General features: G+C 39.5%; 2 protein-coding genes across 2 annotated transcripts; both read right to left on the minus strand.

Annotated features, from left to right (window-relative positions):
- Positions 1–103: 103 nt before the first annotated feature.
- LOC116929947 (potassium voltage-gated channel protein Shaw) lies at positions 104–16984 on the minus strand. Its single transcript, XM_045174611.1, has 12 exons — positions 16752–16984; positions 8444–8789; positions 8262–8309; positions 7961–8140; positions 4458–4715; positions 4252–4389; positions 3948–4187; positions 2823–2867; positions 2539–2679; positions 1360–1543; positions 1124–1291; positions 104–1066 (listed from the first exon to the last, which is right to left on the minus strand). Exons 2-12 carry the CDS (start codon positions 8720–8722, stop codon positions 801–803), a joined length of 1947 nt encoding a protein of 648 aa, XP_045030546.1. The 5' UTR covers positions 8723–8789; positions 16752–16984; the 3' UTR covers positions 104–800.
- Positions 16985–17463: 479 nt separating this feature from the next.
- LOC116929979 (golgin subfamily A member 1) lies at positions 17464–19695 on the minus strand. Its single transcript, XM_032937315.2, has 6 exons — positions 19678–19695; positions 19105–19542; positions 18952–19040; positions 18621–18881; positions 17933–18556; positions 17464–17859 (listed from the first exon to the last, which is right to left on the minus strand). The coding sequence occupies exons 2-6, from the start codon at positions 19496–19498 to the stop codon at positions 17701–17703; spliced, it is 1527 nt and encodes a 508-aa protein (XP_032793206.2). The 5' UTR covers positions 19499–19542; positions 19678–19695; the 3' UTR covers positions 17464–17700.
- Between the last annotated feature and the right edge of the window lie 949 nt (positions 19696–20644).

A 20644-nucleotide genomic window follows, 5' to 3' on the forward strand; every position in this document is an offset into this window, starting at 1 on the left:
TACTAGTACTAAAGGTATACCTGGCTAAGCATGATAGTTTCACTGCACCAAAAACATGAGTTCAATCTGAATTTTAAATACATGGAAATGAAAATAGTCTGTATTGATGTATGTACAGGACGCAAGTATATTTCACACATAAGCCTCTCTGGAGAATTACGTGTCGTCAACGCTTGAAAAGCTGGAGACCAAATTTACATTCAGCATTTATTGATAACACGCTTCATCAGCTCGACATTTGCGACCCCTTAACATCAGACACTCAAATGTTTATTTTTTTCTTTTTTTTTCTGTGGACATTTCATGGTTCTTGGTAAAATGGTCTATACTCTGTTGCTTCCTTATGAATATTAAACAAGCTGAAGTCATTCTGAAGGCTTTCTACGAGTGGCAATTCAAATGTCGAAAGCTGAATGTGCGTGTTGTTAGTTAAAAATGTAACGTTTTGCTTATCATTTCGAAAAAAGTAAAAATGTTCATAGTGATAGTGGATGAAACAGTAGAATCTGACAGCAAACACAAAATAAAATCTAAACATCGTACATCAACAAATTCATCTGGATCAATTTGTTGTTCGAGATTTGATTGTAGATCTGATTCGTCAACGAGGAAAAGAGAGTTAGAAAAGATAAGGAAAAAGATGGAGAGAATAGAAATAAGCTAGAGGAAAAAATTGTACAGGACAGCAGCGACGAATAGATTAAATCTAATCGATTGATGTGGCGGCTATGGCACCGTGGGGAAAAGAAAAGGAAGAAGAGAGACCACACATGCAGCGTTCGAAAACGGTGAAGTGCCTCTCAGCTGAACGAAGGGGCTGCGGGCTGATCGATCAGCAAATCTTTGCCGGCTTCTATCGACGTCATCTCCGTCACCGCATCAGCTACGAGATGATTTCCGTTGATTTTGACCTCGTTTGCTTCGACGTCAATGTCCGACATCAGCACCTGAGAAGGTGGTGAATGACGAGCCATAGCCTGCAGGCCATCTTGCAACGGCTGGAGGCAGGCCAGCGAAGAAGATGGACTCTTACTGGCCACTTGCAGAGTCACCAATGGTGGAGATTCTTCACACAACAAAATTAATGGATACATTTAAAAATATTTCGTTAGACTTGTTGTACCGATAATCTTGGCCATCAGTCCGAGGGCAGTGAAATCAAATGCCGCTGATGGCCGACCAGGCAGCGTTGGTTGTATCGAAGCCACGGAGCTTGGGCAGCCTGGCATCTTATTAACTCCCGCTGCGGCGGTTGCCATCGAAACGACGTTCACGTTATTACAAGCACCCGCTGTATGACGAGAGGAGTCTAATTATTAATCATTTTTATTTTTAATAATATCAGGATGGTATACATACCTGCGCCAAAGGTGACGGCCATAGCATCTTTCAGCAACATGGCAGGTGGATTGTGCTTGAAGGCGTTCATCCGCCGCTGGAGACCGCCAGCATTACCGCCTTCGTTTCGATTGTGTTGTTGCTTCCGCCGGATCTGTTCCACAGGCAAGACGCTGCGTCTCTTTTTAGGCAATTTGGACCGTGCCTACGTATACATTTTATTTTATTTTATTAATAACATAAAATAAAGAATAAAGAATTCAGAAAAGACGCATCTATTTTTCCTCCCCTTTTGTTGTTACCACCCAGTGCACATTCTGAACTGGAAACAGACAAAATAGACTTAACGAGGATCTCAGTACATACAGCAAAGTTCTTTGTATATAAATTTTTATTTTTCCCGGCGATCCCTTCATTCCACATCCATTTTGAGTTGGCTCATCATTCAGCCAAGAGAAGACTGTAGAATACACGATGTTTACCCCGCGAAAGTTCTAGCGAGTCTCTTTTCTCGACCACGCCGACGTTCATTGCACGGACAAATAAATACAATGAGGAAGCCATTGCTGCGAGGCTCCTTTTGTTGTATTTGTATGTCCATTCATTATTGTATACGAGAACATGGGGCAAAGATAGAATAGAACATATGTCATCTAGTATATATCTTTGTTGCCTTTTTTGTTGTTGCTTCCACAGTACGTAGATTCCAGTCACTCTGAAATTTTTGTTTCTCATCTTTTCAGAAAATTACAACGTTTTCTACAACTAGTCAAAGTTTTGATATTTTCGTTTGCTTCGTTCACTTTTTGCATGTAGAATAAATCAAATTTATTCTTTCACGTTGAAAAGAAAATCATATGGCTGTCGAGTTTAGCTATCGACTTATTGGCCTTTCCGATATTCCTCCGAGATGATTGAAAAGTTCAGTCAATGATCCCGGAGCAGCGGAAAGAAAAAAAAAAGTTTGTGACTTTTGAATTTCTTGTTTGATAAAAACTGATCAAAAGAAAGATACGAAAAGCAAAAACGAAAAGGATTCTTCATGTTTAAGTATTTGCTTTCACGTCTAGCGCATAACGAGCAAACTGAAATTTCTGCCAAACGAATGACTTACAACCCTAACTTTTCAGTCCAAAAATCACGTAGCTCAAGGAAAAAACAAACAAAAGAAAAAATCTTTAAATTTTCCTCGCAATTTACCTGCGTGTGGCTGTAGAACATGGAGAAATTGGAGACGATGACAGGGACGGGCAGGGCGATGGTCAAGACGCCGGCCAGGGCGCACAACGCACCGACAAACATTCCGACGTACGTTTTTGGCGCCATATCTCCGTAACCCACCTGCCAATTTCAAAATAATTGTTTTCTCTTTATTTTAAAACCAATGACGGTGCATTATATATAACGGCTGATCAGCGGAATGCCATTGAAAGATTGATTAATAGAATAACAAAGAAAAAAACGCAAAGAGAACAATAACGTACCGTTGTCATGGTAACAATGGCCCACCAAAGACCTTCTGGGATGCTCTGCTCTCGATCAAATATTTGGGAAAGTGAAGCAACAGCAAAGACGGATTGCCAGGTGAACATTGGGTAGAGATAAAAATTAAATCAGTCAACCGTATGCCGTTATACAGAATTAGCCCGCAGTCATCGTGATAGAAACGCAATGCCGCTAGCCACATGCGGAACTGATGGATTTCGGATTGCACTAGTCAAGACATACATTAGAAGACGAACTGACGTGTTATTCTATTTGCTACTAAAATTACGTTAACTTTGCGAGAAATAGATCTAAACTGTCGTCTGCAGTTCGAGCGATAATTTATCGTTTTCTTTTCTATTGTTAGTAGCGCTGACTGTTGTTGTTGCTATTTAGCGTCAACTCGTCTGAATTTATGTCAACATCGAAAAAGGGATTGAAATGGCGCAACCCATTCTCTACAACCACATCGCAATAATGGTTTTGTCACTCAAATCTCCTTACTATTTATTCCCTATTAGGCTCTTAACCGCTGACGACCTATTATTGTCTTTTCCTCGTTCTATACGATTGCATTAAACCATCGCCATCAGTGTGTAGCACTCGTTATGTCTCTCCACCGCCAGTCAATTAAAATAAGACAATTGTGCAAATAAACAAAAACCTCCAGACGGGACATGAAATGAAGTCTGCATTCAGAGAGGAAGCTTGATAATTATCTAACACTAACGCACGCTCTCGGGACAGCCTAAGGGGGACGTTGCCAACTAAATTTCCGAGGAACAGACTTTTGCCTCTCTTGAACTGGGCGGGGGAAGAAACGGTCATCGGGGGCGTGCGTATTAATAGTCATCGTTCTGACATCCGCTACTCTAATCATCATTCGTGATTGCGCTTACGAGTGTGTTTATACGAGGGGGGGATATGGAGAAAGATGTAAGCGAACGATTCCCGAACCCTGCCCCCTCCCACACCGACAGTTTCTCATTCGGAGGCGGATGTCGTCCAACATTATTGCTTACATGATTGCAATTTTATTGGAATATTACGTGCATTATTACGACCTCGCCCCCTCGATGATATATGAGTTTAAAGAAAAATCATATAATATGATAATTTCTTACCTTGAAATTATTGTCGGGATTGGCTTGGAGTCGTTCGGCATAGTAGACCAAACTGGCGAAAACGACAATGCCTAAGACGAGGAAGAAGACGAGCAACGTCAGCTCTTTGGCGGAGGCTTTAAACGTGTGAACGAGGATTTTTAAACCGGGCGAATGGCGAGTTAATTTGAATAAACGGAGGATCCGAATAATGGAAAAGAATTCCAATATATCGGCATTATCTACGTGATGGGCCAGCTCCTAGTTGCAATTTTCAAGATGCAAGATTAAATTAGGAATATCACACAATATGCATAGCACTAACCTGTAAGAGAATGTCTGTGTAAAACGAGAGGGTAGCCACCAAGTCGATAATATTAACAAGCGACCGGGCAAAGATACATTTGTTGGGGCACACGACAAAACGGACAGTGAATTCCAGCGTGAACCAGACATTGCACATCTGTAACATGATTTCGATCCAATCAATTTAACGAGGCGGTGTTGAATTGCGATTGAAAGCAAACAAACCAGCTCGACAAAGAAGAAGGCTTGATGGGGTTCGGTGCGTGTCTTGTCCAAGGTCCAACTGGTTGTCCAGTTGCTCTGACGTGTTGGATGCTGATTTCTAAAGCGGTGGTAAATGTCGAGCACTGGCGATGAAAGCGCAGATCTCGACCAATCGATTGTGACGTTCCGGATGACGGGCACTCGCAAATTGGGATGTGTCTTGAGGCAAAACGACAGGATCGAAACGCAAATGAAGAATACAGACACCAAGCCAACGATCTATAGAAAAACACGCATAAAAATATACATGACGTGGCATTGAATAAGTGTAGTTAAACTATTTTTCAAATCATTATCTTAAAAAAAAAAGAAAATTGAAGCATTAAAGTCGGTAATCATAGCCCAATGATCCGAAGGCAACTAAAAAAAACATAAATCCAAAAGAAAATAATAACCTCTTGCTTGCATAATTCAACGGAAAAAAGGAAGAGGGGGGGACACGTCGTATAAGTGAACAACGACGTCGGGAATTGTTTCCATTTCTGTAACGATCCCCGTTTGCGGGAGCAATAAAAGAAACACAAAAAACGGCACATTGCAAAGATCCTTGAAATTCTTTTCTTTTTAATGGTTTCTTCCTTTGATCCGTTGCTTTTTTTTTTTCAGTTACTATGGGATTTGTTGTCGAAGGACGTCTAGATTAGTTTTTACTGACATATTAATGGACTGATGACGGCGTGATGAAAAAAAAACTAAGAAATAATAAAGGATGGTGCTGTTGCGTGCAAAAGAATCAACCGACTGCCAACGATCGTCTTTTGTGATCTAAAATCACCTCGATGCTAACAGGCGACGATTCCAAAAAGTCTTTTCTTTGTGTATGTTTTTGACTTATTTTTTTACGAGTGTCGCTGTTCGTGGCTAAGATTGGAGTCTAACACCAAGCTGGCTGTGATACAACAATAGAAATCCTAATGGATCATCGATCCCGCGGCCATTCTTATATTCCCCTTTTTAAAACATATTATATCGTTGGGAGCGATCCAATCTTCTGCATTCAATTCGGCGTTTTGCCTAAAGAGCATTTCTATTTTGACGTTGCCTTATTGTTATCGTCCTACGCTCATCGCAGAATTCAATTATATAATACCGTTAGAGCAGCGGAATGATACGGTTTCAAAGCTATTCATTTGTTCAACGAAGAAATTAATAAATAAACAAGTCCAACAAGTTGTATCATGGATTTGTGAACACGTCGACAGATTCATCATTACATAAAAACTCGTAAGTTTCCCCGTGGGTGGTACCTTCCACTCTCCGTCATCGAATCAGACTATAAAAAAAAACCAAAGCTTTATGAATCAATTCTCTATCTCTTGAATCTCATATTGATTACATGGCCTAGACGGATAACGATTGAAATAAGCTGGCACGATATTGTATATAGAACCAACCTGCCCCAATATACAGCATGGAAAAATGGGCGAACCGTTCCCGTGTTCAATATCGTATAATACAATAGCACATAGTAAGCTGCATTAAATTGAACACGGGGCGCAGCACATGAGTGCCATATTTTTTTTTGTATCTCTGATTATTTCGTTCTTTCTCCTGAATTTTTGGGCTCATGTTCGAATGGGAGTTTTAAAAAAAAAGCGGGGGAGACAAGCCTCTTTTACGTGTGTGTCTTTTGTTTCATTTACGCCTCTGCATGGTTCCCTACATATTTATGTTATGTAAAGCACCATGGCATCAACGCTTGGATCAATAACACTCGCGGTATAGACACATATCCAAAGGGAAAGATCTATAACAGCAAACTGATGGGTCATACCACAGAAGATGATATCAAAAGACCAACATTTTATTTATTTTTTTCAATTCACATATCTCTAGAGTATAGATACATCTACTAAATGATGTTGATGCAATCGGACTTTGAGAAGGAATTCAAAATGTCGCTATGTGCGGAACAAAGAAGATGTGATGGAAGTCCCCGTACCCACACACGCACATTTATCTTTTTCTTTTTTTGAATTGTTGGGAATTTAAGAGCTGAACTATATATAATAAATACAGGAAAATGTCTATGGGGATTTCTCTTTTGCCCGATCGTTGTATTCGATCCATCCCACTTAAATGGCACTCGAGTAATGAAAGCGCATCCGGCCCGTCTCTTTTCTTTTGACCATAGTGACACCACGATGTCAAATCCCTTCGCTAGAAAATGACACAGACAAAAGGCTGGCGACTGATGGATACAGTATGTTTTAAGATGTATAAAGATTATTAGAAAAAAAAAAAAAAAAAATCTTTTCCCTTTTGATCGGCAAAATTGCTCCGGGCTACATCTAATTTATTATCATGGAAAACGGGGCTGATGGATGAGCCGGAGAGAAACGCAGCAGCGCGAAAGAGAAAATATGTCCGGGATATTAAGGAAGTGAAAGTTTCTCGTTGCAACTTGTAAGAGTTTTGAAACACTAAACTTTGTTAAATTACTTTCTATTCATTTTTGAGCGTAACAAAGACTTATTATCCGTTCGATAGACTTCTTTTTTGTTTCAAAAAACATGTTAGAGCTGCTTCGTTCGCTCGTTGTCTGGCATCCATTGATCTTTAAATTTACGCCAGTCTTTTGTTTTTAGACTATATTAAAGTACATAGAGTCTTGGCTGCGACGCGTCGCCTTTTAAATAAAGTCTTTGACGTTGCAACTTAAATGCTATTTCATTATTCAATCTATTTACGTGGCTTCCGTTCACCTTTACTCCGATGGAACGTAGGAGGTGACCAGAATGGATAGCGAAGAAAGACGACACACACAACAATGACAACAGGTATTCTCAATTTCATCTGAAATATGAAATTTATATTCATCTGAATAATAAAGTTTTGAAAGGTATTTGTGTCTATTGGTATCACAGCGTGCCTCAACTTCCCATCTTTCTCCCGAAACGGAAAGTGTTTTAATCAATTCTGAGCTGCCAGATACTGAAGCCATGCGCCAAAATGACTGACAGGCAATTTACAGCTCGGTCTCAGATACGGAACTTAATCAACCACAAGTAAAGAAAAACATTAGGAGCATGTCTCCTAGAGACAGTGTCAGTGATTCAATAGAACTTCCTACTACATTTCGACGAAAATCTAGATCAAATTTAGATTTATTGCCATTCGAGTTAGTACGTGGTATTAGCCTTGACAGAAACCTAATTCTTATTGCCTGCACGCCTTTATGGTACATGGATACACTATAAACTCGTGACGTTGGTTATGCCTTTTCCCCCGAGAGAAATAATTGAGCAAATTCGTTTGTGGGGAGTAAACAAAAGAAATTGAGGAAAGGTCATCAACGATCAGCTGATTGGACGAAACTAATCAAAACTCATTTTTTTGCTTGTTTGACTAACTCTGATAGGTTTGATTACAACTGAGAGGAAAATAGAAAACTAGTTTGACATTTGCTGGCATTTCATAAAGCAACACCAGAAGACTGTGAGAAAAAGCTTTCTGTTACTAACCTTGGCTGAATTGGAAGAGTAAGGCTCGTCGAAAAGGGACCAGATCTTGGGTTTCATCCGCTGCCACCAGTTTAGACGGCCTTTATGGTACGCCTCTTCGTAACCGAATCTACGAGCCACTTCTTCTTGACTTGGCTTGTCCGTCTCGATATCCAACTTGTCCAAAATGGCTAATGTCGTCTGCAACAGCAGTCAAACAGTATCGATATATTTACGGGAATTGAGCGATGTAGACATAATGTAAAACAAACACGATGCCTTCAATAACACGTAAAATAAACAAAGCTAAAGAAAAATATACCTGGGTGTCTCGATGAACTGTATACGTCATCCAACAGCATGGCTCCACCTGTTTGTTGATTTTCAGCATGAAACATCGATAAACAAATCCCCTCTTTTGTTATTTTTAGATGCAACTATCGATTTCTTTTCGATCTAAACATTTTCAATAGAACATTCGTGAATAACGATTGAATTTTAAACCTGATTAGCATCAAGGCCCCAGAATTCGAGTTCTTCTTCGAAGAGAGGACCACAGACGTTGGTCGGATAATGAAGTTTGCCAGTTCGATAATAGTTGAGGATCTGTGCAAAAACACCTGGGTGACGGTCGAAGAAGAATTCGTTGAGAACCGGGTCGTAGTTGGCCAGGGCTTCTGTTAATCTTGAAAGTCTTGTGGCAGGGATTTTCTTCAGCGTTGTACGGTACGTCTCGAAACGAAAACCACCCACGTTCAAAATGATTCGATTCTCGCCATCCATCTTTTGTTAAATATTATTGCTGCAAGCAATCGAGCTAGTCGCCGGATTTCATCAGCACCATGGATACCTTGATTAACAGAGCAATTATTATTCTTTTTTTCACTTTTAATAGCTACGTACCAATGTCATAAGACTATCACGTAAATTACATTTCCATAATGATGGGAGAACTTTGAGAATCAGATCAATACACTTTCGTCTGCATTAGTGAATTGAAATCTTTCTCAAAGGTCATAGGGGGAATTGGTTGGCCCTGGATTTATTATGGCAGACTATCCTGAGCCATTACATCAAGACATTTCTTGACGGCTAATCGGATCAACATGGAGATTGGGTAAAGCAGCAAAACAGGAAACTTTTGGATGTATACACATAAACTAACATGTATTTCAATGTTTTAGAAAATGGGGGCAAATTGCCATGGAACTCGGCAAAGTAATGTACGAAGTGAACATGGCCGGTACGAATCATGGAAATAAACCAACGGTATTTCCATATTTAATTCTTTAACTGAAAAGTCAGAGTATCTTATGAACAGCAAAACTTTTTGAGGGAAATCCGACTAGGAAATGAAACTCGTATTACAGATATAATATGAACAAAAGAGGAGGATGAACGTTGGCCAGTTGCATCCAGTTTCCATTTATAGCTGTTTTGCTGCTACTTAACCGACTGAATATTTCATCCGCTTAATGTTAATAAGACCGTAACGCCCTTGTTTTTACTCTTGATAATACAGGGCCGTGTACATGACTTGGTCGAGATCTGAGGGGGAGGCAAACTAGAGAAGACAGTTGGCTGACATTATTAACATCAAGAGCTTATAACAATAATAATATCAGAAAACAGGATGGAAAAACATTTAAGCAGGTCATCCTTTTCAAGAGACTCTTCAGAGTTGAAAAGTAAACGTTGGTTACACGATCACGTACCATGCAATCTGTAGCAGAAAACTAATCACGTTTAAATCGTTTCAACGTGATGAAGTATTAAAGAAAATCTAACTATTCTAGTTTTGCCTTCAGCCACGTTTGCTGGCTGTAACGAGACTAGCCATTACTACGATATCCACTAATATCCGTTAACTCTACGTTTAAACGATTAAAACCGGAAAATCCGGTTTTGCCTGAGGCAGTCACAAATGAACGCGAAATAGAGTTGCGTGTTGTGTAGAAAGTTGCAGTCTATGCTGTTAATAGCAAGAGGCAGTTTCTTGCGGCTGTTTGCTTTCCGGTTCTTTGCTAATATTGAATTGCGTTCTGTTCCAGCCAAGCCCCAACGGAATATTCCTGAAAGGGGGTGACAACCTTTTCTGTCGTTTAACTTACGACGATCGTCTTTTGTCTTCTCCAACAAGAAAGCAAGACATTTTGTGTCCAGGAAACAAAAAAGACAGTTTTCTGAATAGACCGAATGCCTATAAACATATTAAGTATACGCTAAATTAAAATTGGTGCGTTGGCATTGGATGTATGTGACAAAGTCTATCACCAGAACATCAAATTTTATATCACGATAGCATCAAAGTATTATTGTTGTCGTGAAAACTACGGCGATGCATTTCCTTGGCAATACGACATGATCAACAAATCTTTAAAACAAAACGAGGGAAGTAGCAAAAGCTTTTAGTTCTCATAAGTTATTCCACGATGGTGACGTTTCTTTGTGACACTAGGCGGAAAGCTCCAACTTGTTTCCACACTTCCGTCGCCCCCACGACGAGACCCTCATTACGCCTCCGTGGAAAATTCGATATGAAGCAAAATGGTTTCACGGTTGATATGTATCTACGCTCTCCTCGCCATTATATATGCCAATGTAATATTCAAACCCGACGAAATTGACAATTGGTTCTTTATGGGAAGAAAGGGAGAATGGAAGGGAAAATGGACTTTGGCGTATATGGAGTTTCTTTTGAAATCAATAAGGGCACTCCAGGGCTAAAAGCAAACAGGAAGATATACAGCATCATCTCTTTTCCTGATTTCCTCTTCCCACCCAAAACGTCCCTTCGCTTTATAACATAAAACCTTATACAGTATGGACACATACACACCCACCAATATTTAGTTGGCTTTTCTTTCTGTCGATTGGACCTTGTTTTGTTGCGCACTTCTTTTTGCATTGAGCTAAGAGGGTAAGAGCTTCCAAACGGGATTGGTTGGACTTTGGACAGAGTAAAAGGAAATATCAAGTGAAATTTGCGGGAAAATTCAAATGTAACTAACGATTACTTCTATAGCCACGGGTAATTGAATTTCGTCCTTTGCTATGGTGTTCCAGGGACTCAAATGCGGGCCCATCTCGTTGTCAGACAATTTTGGGAAGGTCATTTTCCAAGATCCACTACCTCCTCATTCTCTGACGATCTTTAAGGTTTTGGAACAGTTCTTTTAACTTAAAGTGAGGGATGGTTTATTTTAAGATGTTGGTTGGCTATATCCCAACGGTACGTGATGGCGATCTATTTCCATTGGAAAGCACTTGATCGTGGCAGGTCGTAGATATCTACTTGAGGTACACTTGCATCCGTCAGCATTTCCCAATGGAATATTTTTTGCCAGTTTTCTTTTCTAGTTGGCAGAGCGAGAGAAAACTACCATTTCGTTTCGTCGTACGTGTTAATGGAACCTTGTTTTATACAGTGTTCCAGTAAAACAAGATTATGCGCATCGTTCTTAGTGGCTATATCCATTTTTTTTTTCGCTTTGCAGGCTGTGTTCGTGTAAAGTGTTCTGTTAGCGATTGGGTTTACGATTGCTTAAAAAATACAAATGAGACAGAATGATGAAACTTCAGTCTTAATGGTCTGACTGGCCACTTCTAATACTAGTCTATATATCTTTTACTGCGTTAGATCACAGTCAAACACGATCATTTTTCACGACTTAGTTCACGTTTCTGGTGGCCTTTAAGTAAACGTAACGAAGCTAGTGGCAGTAGGTAAATAACGATTGATTGGAACAGCACATTACTCATGATTTAGAAAAGCGGACTGTGTGCGGGTTATCGGACATTCAATGACAACTGGACAAGGCTACACTGGATGGGGTGGAATAATTATCACGAAAATCATAATAGATCGGTGGGCAGGAAAAAGTCTTGTCCATCAATCTCTCACTGGTCATATCCAATCCACGAAGAGAGTTGACGATGTAATAAGTTCCAATAACGGAGCGCTATCCGTACAAAAGTTGCATGCCCTTATAAATAACAAGCGTCGGTCACGCACCGTCATTCCCAATTAGTTTCTGGCTGGCTAGTCACTCTTTTCGGTTACATACTGTATATAGCCTAGGTCAGAGACTCTCAAACCCTTTAAAATGGAGATGGAACAGCCGGAAGCGTCCACGTTGAATGGGGGGAAGAGACAGAAAGAAAGAAAAAAAAAAGAGTTCAAGATCGTTCGACACATTCGAGTTATTTATAGGAACAGCATAGGATAGGTTTCAATCTATTTTCTGCTTTTTCATCAAGTATTATTCCACCCACTCGCTTCTGCCGTTCCGCTTCCCTTGGAAGACGAGTTTCTTAGCCTAGTACTGCATGGAATTTATTCAAATGAAAATGCAAATGGGGAATAGGGGCGTTTTCTGGATACCTATTCTTTACCCTGTCCTCCCCCTCTTCTTTTCTCTACAAAACTCATCATATCTATCGGATTGTGTCAATCAAATTGGAAAACGAAGCATAAAATTGGCACTCCCTTTGCTGCTGGAGGGCCATATCAACAAAACTGTGAATTGCAGCTCGTTTTATTCACACAACGCAACCGTACACACAAAAGTTGTATAATACACAACAATGCAAACTATCCCATCACAAAACACTTTCATATTTTTTTTACTCGTATACCCATTTGAATATTTATACTCGTCCTATAGGAGGCTTTCTATTGTCAAAAGTAGAATAAATAAAGCGATAGCAAAGTTGTTGTAAAAACATTTTTGCCGTTGATTTGTTTGTTTGTTTTTTACAGCTAAAACCAAACGGGTCTGCAAGTGAACTATGAATGAATTTCTAAATTATTCATTCGCTTCCAAAGGCTTCGTTGATGCAACGCTAGTGCCCTTCGTGCTCGCTTCTTTCATTATTCATTCGACCTAGAAAAGAATTTAAGCAAAAGTAAAACCCAGAATTAAATAGTAATTTGAGAATCTTGTAGACCTACTCTCGGGCGATAGGGAAATACGAAAAGATGAAGGCAAATGCTGGTTTCTGTGCTGGCTTATGCACGTAAATGTTCATAAAGAATCTACGTTATTTCTTGATCTCTTTTCACGATTGGTTGTACTCTGTGCTCTCTATTTTGCTGGAGAAAAAAAAAATGAGAGTCCTTATCGTTAGGATTCAGCAAGGCGACGATTCATCATCATCGGCTTATGTCCACAATTCCCGCTCAGCTCGACCGATCCATTTTCTCCCCTGTAGAGAACGAATTATATACACAGGGTGTGGCCCGACACGCCATGGAATGTGTAAATATACAGAGGACCAGGAACAAAAATGGAAGAATAATTCTCTATATTGTTAGGGCTTGTACGTTCAACTGCTGAGTGGATTTCTTTTAGATAAACGTCTATATTGTACGTACTAAAAATGTACCAAACCACCTATCAAAAAGAATAAGAATTATCCTTTTTTTTGTGTGTTTGTTCCTCTTTTTTTTTTTTTTTTAGATTTCCTTCTTTGCATCCGGAAGGTTTATCCGAAATGATGACTGTTCATGCAGTCAGGCGACGACCGGGAAGAGGCCGACTTGATGATCCGTTACAAGTCGGCACGTCTAGACGTTAGGGAACCACATCAAAGGAACTAATAGGCGGATGGACCCGGAATATAACGAGAGAAAGATCAAACAGAGAATAAAAAAAAAACAAAAATAAGATACGTGTCCGTGACACTTTCTGCACTTGCCCATTATTTCGATGACTCAATGTCTTGTCTGCTCATAAATAAAACAAAAAAGGCCAAGCGGAAAATCGGAGGGAACGTTTGTTGATTGCAACAAGAAAAATACGATTTTTGCGCAAGTTCAATCACTGTCCCTGTCACAGTTACGCGAAAACTTAACAATCAATAAAAAAAAAAAAAAGAATACCTAGAAAACCATTTTTTCTTTTGCCCAAGCCCAGCTTAATAGTCCTGTCACTCATTCTTTCACTTCGACAAGTTGGACGCCAGCGGAGCGGCAATAAAAGGTAAAGACTGGGACGAAAAACTTTTTTTCTCTCCTTCTTTTCGCCTGAAATCTTGACGTCGAAAAACCGACGACGTCCTCGCCTAAGCGGAAACAAATCCCAGCAAAACAGAAAGAGAATGGATGTGTAAAACCTCCGACAGGGCTTTGAATCAAATAAAAATATATCTACACCACAAGAAAGAAAAATAGGGACCTTCCCAGGATATGGTGGACACATTGACGTTACAGTTTTCCCGCACTCCTTTATCTTCCCATTTCTTCACGGGTTCCAAGTTTTCTTCTATTCTGCTTTTCTCCTTCCCGCTGGATATTCCGGTCGACTGTTTCGGACAGCATAGTCTATCCTTGTCACCGATTCAACATTTTGCTGCCTCTTTTTCTTTTCCTGTACCGCAGCAGCATATGTGCCTCGTGTCATAGAGTTCTCTCCGCCCGGAACTAGTTCGAGTGATGGGACCATCCGCATCAAAATCCGTTTGGATAAATATGTTTTTAAATAAAAACTTGGCTTCCACTGAATGGGATGCGCTTGCGTAATAAAATAGTTGTTTTTTTTTTTTAAGGAGGTAAAATTGTAATATAGGAAAAGGCACATTCTTTGATGGAAAGTAAAAGGTATAAAAAAAAAAAACTATGACAGCCGGAAAGACGATCCTTCAAAGATCACCACACAAGGCCATACGTTGTTATTCTTTCAAAAAAAAAAAGTCTGGAGAAGCAGCTGGGAAAATATTAAAAGAGCAAGGCGCGCGTACGTTGCTCTTTTTCACTTGTAAAAACAATCCTTTCGTTTAGCCGCAAAGACGTGCGTTTACATGCAAAGATTATTTTTCTTTTCGACGTCTGTTGCAGAGAAAACAAAAACGCTGTTATTCTGGAATACCTTGCAACATTATTGTTACGTGTTCCAGCAAGAGTCGCGGGTATGTCAAACGGGTAATCATGAAAAATGTTAATCTCACAAGAGTCTTATATGCTACATTTCGTTCTTGTTCGAATGGTCGCTTTTGTCTCATCCTCTTTCTTTATCGCATTCCCTAATTTTTATTGAAAAGATGACGCTCTTTCTGTAGAATGCTTTAGCGACCAAAAGAGGGCCATGACGCGACTATTAACGAAGCTGGTGCGCTGGTCAGCTTAAGGAAATGCTTACAAGACATACCGGATAGGGACACGAAGACGGATGAGATGAGCGATAAAAGTGATAGGGGCGAAAAAAAAAAATGCGTTTCTTTTGACCCAATAAAAAAATATAAAGATGTAAAATAGTTTGAAATAGGAACGTTAATTGCACGCATTGATGTAAGATTCACTCGCTTTCATCAGTAGAAATCATCCTCATAATTCCTTTAAAAGAACTTTCGTGTGACCACTGGAATAGATCGAAATTACACAAAGAACAGAAATGAAAAGGCGCTAAGGGCGTTCAAGCCAAACAAGCCCAACATGACATTTAACAAGAGAAAAGAGGATCTATCGTTCGGACCATTAAAACGCAGAAAAGCGTAGCAACGAAGCGTCTATCAGATCAAAAGATCGCGTGAAGCACTGCGTCACTCTACCCCGGCGGCTGGACAAGATGGGAATAACAGCACTGCACTTTTTGGGGTTGCTCGTCTTATTTCAGCATAGTGCCTCGGTTAGCAAAGACTATCTTCTTCCAAGATTGGATTGCATCAAATGAATGGAAGAGAAAAGATTGGAGCAAAAAATTATACTCTTTGTTTTGGATTGTTTTCTTCCGATTGACGGAAGAAAAGATCTTGTCCGCAATCTTTTCGCCGCTGTCAGCCGCTTTATCGATGGCCACAAGAGATTTTAAACAAAAAAAAAAAAATTGTTCGATTCCCTTTCCTTATATTCTTTTGTAGAAACAATGGACTATTTGATCCAATCGATCGTGTCTTTTTTTTTTTTCGTTTGTCTAGTTTTTTCGCTCTTGGATGAACGCACTTTTCTACATTACGAATTTTTTTTTTTTGTTTCCTCCATTTCTTTTTCCGGATGAAATAATCCTTTTATTCAATTTGAGAGTCCCTAGTCACATTCGGCGTGTTCTTCCGACCAAATAGATCGCCTCAAGAAAGTTCGTCTAACCTCGCCCCTTTTGTGGGTGTGTGTGTGTCTGTGACGTAGCATTCTCTCACCGATTGTCATTTTTTTTTTTTGTTGCTTTCATTTCGATTACGACGACTGTACCTTTTCCTTTTACTTCCCCCACCTTCATCTGTCTTCCGATCAGCGACCTACCTCCTCCCCCATCAGTTCTGTGCATTTCCAGTTTGACGTAACCCATTTAATTAGTTCAAACTGCATAGCGAAACTTTCCAGTTTTGTGAAAGAGATTATTTCTATACATTAAGAGATGAGAATTTGCTCTAGCAATAACTTCAGTTGAAAAACAGCGTATTGACCCGATTTGATCTGATTCCTTCATCTCGACTAGATATAACCCACGGCCAGTATAATCGATTGCTTTCACAACTGCCCCTTTTTCATATCCATCTTTGCATGCATTTCTAACGAGAGAAAAATCTTTTCATCGCCCATCCCCATTTCAAACCCATCAGAAATTGATCAGCTTTTCATATCTATCGGCTTGAAAAAGAAAAATAAGAAGGCCGTCTTCAATTTTTTTAAGAATTTGTACGAGCATTTCGCAGATGATGTTGAATGAAAGCATATAGCCGTGGGTGAAAGATAGTTCTTTAGAATATGTTTCCAGCAACAGGAATAAAACACAGAGGGATTTCTTTTTACGCGAAATCCAATGACGTTGGCACTAGCAAACGAAAAAATATATTTTAAAGGTGATGAATATCTTACCTGAGTGCCGTCACCATGGCGTAAAAAGAAGTGCGAAAAACTCAAAGTTTGAGGAAATGATGCAAATAATCCCTGAAAACTGCGTCGCACTGTGTGTCTTAGTTCACGATTTTTCCACGTAAGAGGTGTCGCCTACAAAGAAATCCGACGGTTAGACGCACTATTGATACAGCAGACGGGACGAAAAATGGTCCGCGTGCATCGGGGCGTGATGCTCGAATGACCTGTGAGATTTTGCTCCTGCCGGATTTTTAAAGCGCGCTGCTCGTTGTGCATGGCGATCAAGAGGATAGGAAAGGAGGAGGCAGGAGATCGCTCAACCTGAACGACAAACGCTTCTTGGCTAGTGCGGCTGCGTACGCGCACTACTTCAACATTGCCTCAAGCGGGTAGCACTCCATCCCACTCAACGGGAGTCGCGGACGCTTGTTGCTTCGTTTGCCAAACGGATATTTACTTTAATGCCAATCAACACCCGAGCTGCAGATCCAACAGCGTACCTGCCGTGGATGAGAATTTACACATAAAGGATTAACACGCTCCAGCGGACAATCTATTCCAAAATGGAACGTCACATCTAATTGATAACGTTTCATCCGTCATGGATTTATAACGTAGCAACGCGCGCTGGTCTCGTTCGACAGATGGCCAGTAATTAACGCCCGTGGCTGCAGAGCTAGATATATATGGGAAACGCAACACATGACTATGATTAAGGACTAATGGAAACATTTTCTTTTTTTAAATAAAAAGCCATTATTACACGATTACTAGCTGCAGTATCCAAGGAGGCCATACGAGAGGTAAGGTTTACAATGTAAAGGGTACACGACATCAAGTCTGGAGTGTTTCTGTACAGGGTTAAGATTCTTTGGAGCAGATCAGCTATTAAACTTGCTCGACTTGCAAAATGCTGCACGAATAAATTGCGACAAGAAGCCGGTAGGTATCAATGCGTCGGAGGAATGTACATGGCACCTTGTCCGGTCCCTAAGTCCGGTCGTGACCGAAACCATGACATCTTCCACTCCAGCGTTTCTTTCAACAGTTTTTCCTCGTCCTGTGTCAATTTCAGCAAGGTTGAGACAGCCCGTGTTAAATGCTGTGCCTGTTAACAACCATTAATAGATGTTAGGAAAAGGACAAACCAATAATATTGTGAAACAAGCAAAGCGAATTACCTCATACTCTCGACTTGTTAAGAATTTGAATATGACATGTTTCAGATACTTAAAATTCACTTCTTCCATTTCACTCTTGGCAGATTGCGGGGCTTGTGATAGAATGGGACTTTTTGGTGCTATTGGCAAAGATGTAGGCACTGAAAGACAATCAGCGTCATTGTTTTGGTTCTTCAATTCCTTTTGTAGTGTCTTTTTCATGTCGGCCAATCGCTGTTGCTGCAATTTGATGGTTTTGTTCTTTTCCGAAAACGCTGCTTCCAATTCAGCAATCTGTGACCGTAATTTGCAAGTACGCTCCGAGTTCTCGTCTCGGGCTTCCGCGTCTGCCAGCAGAAGTTTAATTTGCTGGTTCTCCTTCTCCGTGTTGCAAAATTTATCCTGAAGTTCATACAACTCCTTCTCGGTCCGCTGCAATTGCTGCTGGCTCAATGATACTTGCTGTGAAAGTTCAGCATTCCGAACAACAAAGTGATCTTTTTCTTCCGACAGTTGGGCAATTCTGTCTTTTAAACTTAAATTATGGGTTTTTTCCTCTTGCCAATTCTGCGTCATGGTATCAAGGGCCGTTTTCCCTTGATCTAAATGCCTTTGTAACCGTTGAAGTTCACAATCTTTTGCTATCTGTAATCAAATCAACCTGATAGAATAAGCTACAATATTGGAAGAAAATATCACATTAATTTACCAAGCTTTCTTCAAGTGTTTTCAGCCTTTCTTCATGTTTTAACTGAAGTTGCTTTTGAAGATTTTCATGTTCTAGTCTATCAACCTGGGGTTCTTGGCTGCTCCCTTCTAAATCCGATTTTTTGCTGTTTTGATACATCTCCTCATTGAGACGTATTTGAACTTGAAGCATTTTAATCATTTCATCTTTCTTGATCAATTCTTTATGGAGTTGATCATCCTTCACCTTCATGTCTTCAACTTCAACACTGGCATTTGACAACTAAGGAAAAAAAACAGGTTAAATTAGAGAAAAAAATGTGTTTTTGGAATAGTAGAAACAAAATGTTTACCAAGAGCTGTAGTGAGGCTGATTCTCGTTTATTCGATTCTTGCATCTGTTTGAGGCTTTCTTCAGCTTTCAGACATTTATCCTGATAACCTGGAGCCATGTGACATTATTAATTTAAAAAAAAAAACAATAGAGAAGAACCACTTGTACAAACCTTTCAATTCTTTTATCTCTTCTTCCATTTTTCTTTTCTGCTGGTTGAGCAAATCACGGTCTTTTGCAATCTGTTCTTTCTCGTGTTCTTGCACCATAACTTTGACTCTCCACTCATTTTCTATTTCAACTAACCTTTGTTTCCATTTTTTGTCTGTAGCTATTGTTGCATCAGCTTCATCTGGCCTGATCCCTCCCTGCATCGAGGATAAACTTGTAGTTGATCCTTTCTGGGATTGCGATGAAGCCACAAAATTATCATGAGACTTAATTGAATTCGATGAAGCAGATTTTTCGGGACCTCCAGTGACATTTGAGAAGCTTATAGAATTTGCTAATTTGTGTAGGTCGGAGCCTTCTAGATCTTCAACTTTTTTCTTTAATTTCGCAAACATTTTACACTTCAACAGATGTTTTCTGTCCGAAAGATTTGTGTACACTAACGATAGCAGACGGTATAATTAAGTGATTAAACAGCAACCGGAAAAAAAGAAAAATATGATAGAGGAATGGTTTTGTGAAGAATACCAAATACCATCCGTACAACACCCGGCACTTAAGTGGACAAGATTACCTATAAGTAAATTAGATTTGAATTGGGGTAGAAGATTTTCCCGGAAAAATGGGCACCATTTTTTTTTTAAAGTTAGTCATCAAGGGACACGTCACTAAGGATGCAAGCATCGGAAGCTCTCCGCCCACACTTCTCTGCTACCAAGATTAGGTGGACTTCTTTACTGTATCTTTAAAATACATTTATCATTATATAATATAAATAAAAGTGTCGTAATACTTTGTTTTTTTCTGAGGTTTTTACAAGCCCGCATCTATGGTAGGATTCGAAGTTCGCAGCCGCCTAGACCGTGCCTCAATGTTTTATGAGGCCTATGGCCAAGAGATGCCGTTAAAGTCGCATTGTTTTCTTTTGACAGCCGTGATTTTCTAGGGTTCGAGATAGTCAGTAGAGGTAGAGGTTTGAGCACGGTTGCAGGGGCAAAAGGGAAAAAAAAAAAATGTTGCGAATCAAGATAGGTTTGTTTCGCGGTTTAGCCGTATGGTGTTTCATTCCCATGCTAAAGTATTTGCATGGATTTTCCAGGTCTAAACATTTTAAGGTTTTACATGTTCTCAAGGCCCCCAGGGGAGAACACAGAAAAAACCCCATTAGCCCCACGTTTTTATTTTTTTTTTTTAAAAAAAAAAAAAAAAAAAAAAAAAATTTTTTTTTTAAAAAAAAAATAAAAAAAAAAATTTTTATTAAAAAATGCTAGTTTTTTTTTTCATGTGTTAGCAATTTCTAGAATTTGTTCAAGTAAATGTCAACAAATTAAAAGGACTGGAAAGAACCATAGATTTAAAAAATGATTTTTGTTGGGGTAGAGCTTAAGTGCTTATCGGGGTTACATGTTTCAAAAAGAATAGTTACGGTCTTATTTTCTAAATAGAATCACGGTTTTTTTTTTTTAAAAAAAAAAAAAAAAAAAATTTAAAAAATTAGGTCTTTAGGCGATATTGTTGATGCTAATAGCTAGATATACCAT

This window comes from Daphnia magna, linkage group LG1 (assembly GCF_020631705.1).
Source record: "Daphnia magna isolate NIES linkage group LG1, ASM2063170v1.1, whole genome shotgun sequence".
Taxonomy (NCBI): Eukaryota; Metazoa; Arthropoda; class Branchiopoda; order Diplostraca; family Daphniidae; genus Daphnia; species Daphnia magna.

Bases quoted from the DNA above. Each gene is read 5' to 3' on its own strand.
- LOC116929979 (XM_032937315.2), bottom strand. From the start codon at position 19,498: ATGTTTGCGAAATTAAAGAAAAAAGTTGAAGATCTAGAAGGCTCCGAC. The intron at 19,041-19,104 runs GTTTGTACAAGT...ACATGGCTCCAG, and splicing joins AGAGATAAAAGAATTGAAAG to GTTATCAGGATAAATGTCTG. The intron at 18,557-18,620 runs GTAAATTAATGT...ATTTGATTACAG, and splicing joins AAACACTTGAAGAAAGCTTG to ATAGCAAAAGATTGTGAACT.
- LOC116929947 (XM_045174611.1), bottom strand. From the start codon at position 8,722: ATGGATGGCGAGAATCGAATCATTTTGAACGTGGGTGGTTTTCGTTTC. The intron at 4,716-7,960 runs GTTAGTAACAGA...GTTTTTCTATAG, and splicing joins ACTCTTCCAATTCAGCCAAG to ATCGTTGGCTTGGTGTCTGT. The intron at 1,292-1,359 runs GTATGTATACCA...CTCGTCATACAG, and splicing joins GGCCGTCACCTTTGGCGCAG to CGGGTGCTTGTAATAACGTG.